The sequence below is a fragment of the Capsicum annuum genome, unplaced genomic scaffold (genome assembly GCF_002878395.1).
Source record: "Capsicum annuum cultivar UCD-10X-F1 unplaced genomic scaffold, UCD10Xv1.1 ctg5421, whole genome shotgun sequence".
Lineage (NCBI taxonomy): Eukaryota > Viridiplantae > Streptophyta > Magnoliopsida > Solanales > Solanaceae > Capsicum > Capsicum annuum.
The window spans coordinates 36,667-44,752 of record NW_025862388.1 but is presented as its reverse complement, the minus strand read 5'-3'; the positions used below and the strand labels follow the sequence as shown (position 1 = coordinate 44,752).

General features: G+C 33.6%; 1 protein-coding gene across 1 annotated transcript; it reads right to left on the bottom strand.

Moving 5' to 3' along the window:
* Positions 1–6,743: 6,743 nt before the first annotated feature.
* On the bottom strand, positions 6,744–7,756 carry LOC124893125. The gene has a single exon (XM_047404233.1). It carries the CDS (start codon positions 7,725–7,727, stop codon positions 7,062–7,064), a length of 666 nt encoding a protein of 221 aa, XP_047260189.1. The 5' UTR covers positions 7,728–7,756; the 3' UTR covers positions 6,744–7,061.
* Between the last annotated feature and the right edge of the window lie 330 nt (positions 7,757–8,086).

The window sequence follows — 8,086 nt, the reverse complement described above, 5'->3', positions numbered from 1 at the left end:
TGTGAAGGATACCACATTCATGGTTAAGAGGTTACAAGCCTCTTTTTCGCAACTCATTAACTTGTCACTCATCTCGAGCCAAAGATCGTCTGAAATAGAAGACTATCTTTTCTACAGATCAAGTTGAACTACAAGCAGTCTGATTCCCTAAAATCTTGGGGATATATAGCAGGGATCTATGTAGAAAACTCGACTGCATACCAACCTACCCCCTAATCCCTTTATCCATTTTTATCAAAAACTCTAAAATCGAGATAACTTGTGAATTTTTTTGAAAATCATGCTCAAAATCAATCTTTATGAACTACAAGTGTCCTGAATTCTCATGAAACCTGAGATATGTAGGAAACCTGATATCGAAGTTCGGCCATAACTCCATGAAAATCGTGCGGAAAACCAACCTCTCTTAGATACGAATTTGTGGTCGGACAAAAATTAGGAACATCATCCTCCCTTTGCCTAGGATTACTTGCATCCATCCTACCCAAAGGAAGGGGACAGTTGTTGACACCAAATTTTTGTTCTCCATAACTACATTTAATCTCGAGTTTCTTCGATTTTCAAATAAAATCACAACAATTAATTTTTCCAAATAAACGCATTTTAAAATATGCATTTGGGTTAAATTTATCATTTAAGTGATAATTATATATTTTCGTATTTGAATATACGGGATTGTATAAACGATGCCATTTAAATGAACATTTTCATCAAAATTGGACTTTAAATTAAGGATTATTTGGAAAATAAATATAAATAATTAAATCTTGATTTAAATATAATTTTTTCTTACAAATAATCTATTTGGAGAAATAATTTTTTAATTTTATCGAATCAAGAAGCTCAGGATTAAACAATGTGTTAATTCGTATCGAATTTTGATTTGATTTAGTCCATCTATTATATTTGATTATAATTGAAATCAAATTGGCCCCAATTGCAATGCAATTGGCCAAATTGATTTTTAATTTGGCCAAAACTTAAATGAATTGGTGAAATCCCAAATTCCCATATCCTAATTCTAGCCCAATCCTTAAAATTACCTCTTAAATCTACCCAAAGAAACCCCTTAACAACTTCAGCCTAACACCCCAGCCCACCTTCAAAATACCTTGACCCGTCCCACTCTCCATCCATTACCTCCTTCAAGACAAACATACGTACAACTCTCACCAACAAACATACGTACCAACTCCAGCAACATCGCGACCCAGAATATGAAAATTCCCAACCAAATCGACCCGACCAGCCCCAACCTATTTTCTTCTCCTCTTCATCATCACGCGCTTCCCCTGTGCATACTGGTACGAAGAGGGATGCGGGCCTTCTAGAAAACAAGCTAGGTGGCATCCCCCAATAGCTAGCTTCATAAATTTAGGGATTGTTGGTACGATTTCGTACGTACGCAACTGATTTCTAGTGGTTTGAGGTAATATCCTTTTATCCCCAACTATGGTTGGTCTATAATTTGGATTTATCCGAGAAAAGTTCAAAAATCCATATGAGTTGTCGGTGAATAACATTATCTGGAGTTCAAAATTCAAATTCCTTTGGAAAAAACCATAGTTTACCACATTGGGCTTCTATATAAAGATCTCATAGTGAGCTGAGAAGGGGGGATTCTTTTTTGGGTGGGTCACCATTTGTTAGGTTTTGAAACTTTGGAGAAAAGAATAGATGATAAAATTTCTAGGGTAAGAGGAGGGAGGTTGAAAAGTCTAGGGTTGTAAGTTGAGGGTCCTTTTTCTTTCTTTCTTTAGCTTTTTGTTGGAGAGGTTTAGAAATTGGGAGTCAAAATTTGGGTTCTTTCATAGAAGTTTTGGGGGGCTCTTCTCTCTTCTCTCTTCTCTCCAAGGGCTTTCAAAATCTTTAAGAGGTAAAGGCCAAAGGAACACTCCGTTGGTGGTGGACGTCGTGAGATTCCAGTAGCGAGGACTTCAGTGATAGCTCATTCATCCCGTTTGTTGCCCTGAAAGAGCGGTTCATCGACATTGTCGAGTTAAGGACTGATTTCTGTTGGTTGATATGCTGCTGATAGCTCATTGTCCCGCTTGCTGCCCCGAAGGAGGTAAACATGCTCGTCCCTCTTAATTTCACTGTTTTTGCTTTGTCCATCTTTTCTCCATAGAAGTAATTATGTGTTTTCATGAATGAGGCTGGATTTACTTTTTAGATGACTTGAGAGTCATAGGGTATCGCGTAGAGAATTGTGATTATGGTTTGAAGTAAGGTGCTTGTTGTTCTTGATTTGACGATTTTTAGGATAGTCTCTTAAGTTTACCTTTCTGCTCTGGATGATGATTCTTTTGGCATAATAACTGTGTTCATTATTTTCTTTCAGTTTAGAATTATCTTCATCTCTGAATATGATACTTTCAATCAAATGTATGCCCGTCCCTCTTCAGTCCGTTTTGCTATTACTTTGGATTTCGGTTGCTTCTTTTTAGCTTGAACTTCTTTTATTTTCTGTTTGTTTAGGGACAGACTTAATTTTTATTTTTATATTTCAGAATAGTTCCCTCAAGATTAATCGATATTGCAATTTCTTTGTTTTTCTTTGAATCAACAGAAATCGTCTCCTAAGAATTCTTGAACTCCGGTTAGCAAATTGTAGTAATCGACCTAAAAAGGGGTATTTAGATGTTTCAATTTACTGATTTGTTGAGAAAGGATAGAATAGGTTTCAAGTGACCAAAATATGGTATTTTACAATGCTCTATTCACCCGGTTTATTCTATTTTATTTAAATGGAATCGCCTCGATCTGTTTAAATGAAGTAGATATATAACTGCTCTCAGGCTATCTGTTTTAATCTATTTTTTGTTAAAACTATTACCTATTAGTTTGAAATGTTTAAATGCTAATGCTTACGCATATTAAGTCTCCACGATGTTCTAATTAGTTTAAAGTGTGTCATTCCTACTTATTTATGGGTCATTCCATTTTAATTAAGGAGGATGGTACATGTTTTTTCTGGGTCTTCATGATCTGTTTAGAATGAATACTGGAGTGTAAAACCCACTTCTTTGCCTATACTCTTCTTTGTTTAATGAATGACATTTTTTTTATGTATATTCAACCTATTTGTGACCATCTGTTAGAATCTTAGTCGCTTAGTTAGTATATTGTGATTCTCTTTATATTTTTCCTGGGTCGAGTATGTAGTACTCAAAGATTCATAGTACGCTGCCACTTTTAATTAAATCCGCAGACATCTTTGTCTTTCCTTCCATTAATCATGTGCTTATGTGCTTTATTCTTCTTGTTTTTTGCATGAATATTTGTTGGAGTCCAAAGGGACTGTTTGCACTCCTTAAGGGGCCATTAAGGCCTATCCTTCCTGGAAGATTTTGGAAGTCGATCTCGTAGTGCATGGATAAGAAAATCGGAAGAAGGAGAATGGATTGAAATCCCACAGTTGAAGCGGCTAGGAGACTCAAAAGTCTTATTTGTTGTTTTATTTAGTCAAGTATTGTTGTCTTTATTTATTTTTATTCATTTATTTGGGCCACGAAGCCAAAGTTCTAACTAACACAGGTAGAGCAAGCTCGAGCTAATGGCTCGAAAACATAGAATTAGGACAGGTGGAAGACTGGCTGAAATCTCAATATCTATATTAGGACAGGGTTGTCGATTTGGGCCTAATGGCTGAAGTCCTTATGCTTCTACCCTTTCCCTTTTACTTTTGCTAATTTGCTTTATGTGTTTTCTTGCGAACCTAGTTAAAATCCCTAACTAAGTCGCTAAAAATTGGTTTTGCATAAACACCAAAATATTTGTAAAATCGCTTTCTTTTCAAAAACCAATCTATTTTCTAAAGTTAGTCAAAAGACGTTTTCAAACAGTCCGGATAACCGCAAGTTAGCGGACGTTTTATGTGCCTAACACCTTCCTAAAATGTTAATAAGAACCGCTTATCTAGAGTCTCTGACTTAAAACGATTTTTCTATTTTGAATTGTTTAAAGTATTTATAAAAGTTTCTTAATTCCTTTTCAAAATTAAGTGGCGACTCTCTTTCAAAAGTCAAAATTTTCGCAAAACAATATTTATATTAGTAGTAGCAAAAGAAAGATAACATAAAGAATTGCTAACCTTGAAATCCTTCAGATTTATTATATCACGTTGTTTGGCAGAATCTCGTGCTGATAACATGTTATAAAACATTAAAAAATAAGAAAAAGAGTAGAGAGAATAGAGAGAGTAGTTCTTATTTCTTTTCTTGAGGGATCTCTTAATGGGGTAATTTACAATGAAGGAAACCCTTATATTTATAGGAAAAATTTACTCCTAGTTTGAGTAAAAGACAGATGCTTCAAATCTTAATAGATATCAAAGTAGACCTTATTAGATCTTAATAGACAGATGCTGTAATGTAAATACATTTATAACATACATATATATGTGTATGTGTATGTATGTATGTTTAAATAATTGTGGTATTAGGATGACTCGTATAATCGATCTATTTATAGGGCTATGACCAATGTATTGACATATATACATAAAATTAAAAATTAAGAAAAAATCTCCACGTGTATGACTGGAGAAGCTAGAGATAAAACAAATAAGAATATTGCTCTTATTTTTTTAATCTGTTTTTTTTAATAAAATGATTTTTTTTATTTTTTTAATCTGTTTTTTTAATAAAATGATTTTTTTTCGGTAACTCTTTAATTCTAAACTTTTCACATGACATTTTAAGATCTCAAAATTAAAGAATATTGTGGTACATTCTACATATGTTTAGTTTAAGACTAGAAGATTCAAAAGTCTTCTTTATTTTCTTAACCTCTGTGTCAAGCTGTCAATCAAACAAACAAATTAAAATGGAGAAGTTTTTTTATTTGTTTTTATTCAATTGCCAAGAGAACATTATATTCTGAGTGGTGTTGTATACGCAAAAAGTGAAGCTTCACCTGAGCTCAATACAACACAATCTATACAAGATTTGGTGATACAATCACCCAATTGAAGAGGGAATTAACACTGAACTGATGTCACATACATTATCCATATATCTTGGAAGAATTAAATTTGATTAATAAAAATATTATTATACATAAGATGCATGCATCAAGATTTCTACTCTTTGGCAATAATATTATCTAGCAGCATGTATGTACTATGTACGTATGCCTTATTTATTTAAAATTGCAATGGAATTATGAAACTTTTATGAAACAAATTTAGCTGGAATATTGCTATCTGACGAACGGAAATGATGTAATATTAATTTATGTATAACTAATATTTGTATAACTCTAACCAGTAACCATACAACTCTTAATTGATTAATTATAGCAGAGTTTAAAGTATTTTATGTTTAGTATTGTCTGTAATGGTTAGAATCTGTATTAAACTAAATTAAAGAGGCTTCTAATTGTAACACGTAGTATAGTACTTAGTGAATAAGAAGAAAAGTGAATTGGATGATAAGTACTCTTTATCAATATCAATCAAAAGTTTAATGTTCGAGTTTTTTGAAATGGATTTTTGTTTAGTAGGGAGCATTTCATCTCCCCAAACGGGATTTTTCCATATAAATTTAAATTAATCGAATCCCAACATAGATACTTGACACCGAATGAAAAGAAAGTGCAAATTCCATTCCTAAAGCTAAATGCAATAATATACTTGAAAATAAATGCCTATGTAAATGGTGTAAGAAATTACATGTTGTACGATTCATCATTACCAAAGGTTGGTGGAGTTGTAACTTCTCATTCTTTTTTTTTGTCCTTGTGAAGCTGCATGTAGATTCTCCATTCTTAATTAGAAATTTCAATTTTTCCGAAGCTTTTGGTAGCACAACTCTGATGATGACAAGTTTTCTGCCCCTTTGAGGAGTAAGCGACAAAAGTTCTTTTGAGATTTCAAGAGAAGATCATGATGAGATAAGTCCTTTATCAATATGATTGGTGTTGTATGTAATTGAGGCATCCATACAGGCGGGTAGACTTGAACCTCGTTCCTACATGACCTAATCAATTTGATCAGGCACAATCGCCGTCTATTTTGATTGTTCAAATTTTTTATAACACACAAGTTCACGGCGAGATGAGTCGTTTATCATTATACAATAATAGGGTGTCAACTTTGCTGATAGATTTTTGCTATCGCCGTCTATTTTGCTGATAGATTAGGAATCGCCGTTACAAAAGAAGAGTACAACCGAAGCAAGGTAATTACAAAAAAGAAACTATTTTCACACCCAAAGCAAGCCCTAATACAGTAAAATTAAACACATAAACCCTAAATTTCTTAAAGAGCAAGTGAAATTGGCAACAACCTTAGTGCCTTCCGAAACAGCATGCTTTGCCAATATTCGCCGGGAAGTACCAATCTCATAGCAGTTTTTTCGAAGATATCGTCGATAAAACTGTCTATTATTGCCATAGCTTTTCTTGATATTCCAATATCGGGATGAGCTTGCCTCAACACCTTGAAGATGTAGATCTTGAAAGTCTAGACTGTATAGGGAGTTAGAAGATGGATGAAGACGATGATGCCTTAACCATAACGTGTAAGAAAACTTGATCAAAAATATATATGCACACCCAACAATTAAAACCAACTAATAAAATACAAATATAAGCAAGACCAATCTTACAGCAGTCTAGAAGACTCCTGAGCAAGTTTTTCGAAGATATCGTTGATGAAACTGTTCATAATTCCCATTTATTTGCTTGAGAGATTCCAATATCGGGTTGAACTAATTGCTCCAACACCTTGGAAAGAGATTTCAGAAGTTGTGTATACTAGCTTAATCGTGTTATATATTAAGGTTAATACTACGTTTTTGGATAGAAGATGGAGGAAGATGATGATGCCATAACTATAATTAACGTGTAAGAAAAAAACTTGATGAAGTTGGGAGATTTTATCTTATATATGCACACCCCCAACCATAAAAAACAAATAACTAAAAACCAAATTAAGAAGAATTAAAACAAGAAACTGCATATTCGAAGAAAAATATTCATGCAACTACTAAAAGATAAACATGTACATTCATGCTATTATGACCTACTTAATTAGTCTAAAAAAAAAAACCTTAACTTTATCCAATAATTTCCAGCAACTCATCATAGTCAATGCAACAATTCTCATCATTAATATCCTCAACTCCTAATAGTAGATGATTAATTCCATTAAAGTCCTCAACTCCACCACCTTCCAAATAATTACTCCTGCCTTCTCCTCCGTAATCTTCATGCAATGTGCTTGTACTTGCTTCATAATTTGTCCTCATCACTTCATAATTAACCTCGTTTGCAACCGCGAATCGATTGTCATCACCGTTGGTAATTACTTGATGATTATCAGGAATGCTTTCTAATACATAATCAATAAATTCATCAACTTCTTCCTCCATCACATCATCATTAACAACCCCCTTATTCTTTTTCTCATTTTTTTTCTTCTCTTTGATTTTCCAAATGACGAATGCATAGTTCTTGTTGCTTTTCCTAAAGTACTCATCTGGCAAAAAATATTCTTTCATGAGCCACTTGTCATTATTTTCATCTTTTTCGTTATCAGTTTTATACTTTAAACTTCTCTTATATCCAATTGTAGTATTCTTCTTTAATCCATCTTCAATGGGATTACCACTATTTTGGCCCTTCCAAGTCCCTTTTCCAACTGTTCTTGAGAATTTTTTGGTTGAATTCTTGAATCTCTTCAATCGCGAAAGAAAATAACCTGTTTTCTCCGAACCTGTCATAATCTCCCATGGCTCCAAATCTTCAAACAGGTCTGCTACTTTAATAAAATCCCTAGGTGGCAACACTCCGTAGAGCACGAAATTCTTCAAATAGTTGATCAACTCTTCATCGGTGGGGTGGAATCGATAACCTAACGATAACATTCTTAGGAACGTGAGGGAAAATAATTTTGGTTGTGGCTTGTGAGGGAGTAGTAATTTGTAGGTGAGAGGGAGTAGTATGGTTTAGTTAGTTATATATAGTAGTAGAGAAGTGTAGGTTTTGGTTTTGCTGTATTGTTCTGGTTAGGTAACGTGAGGGAGCAGTATGTTTCGCTAGTTATATATAGTAGTAGGCAAGTGCAGGTTTTGGTTTTTCT

What these genes read in the sequence shown, in the direction of transcription:
- LOC124893125 (XM_047404233.1), bottom strand. Translation starts at nt 7,727, where the DNA reads ATGACAGGTTCGGAGAAAACAGGTTATTTTCTTTCGCGATTGAAGAGA.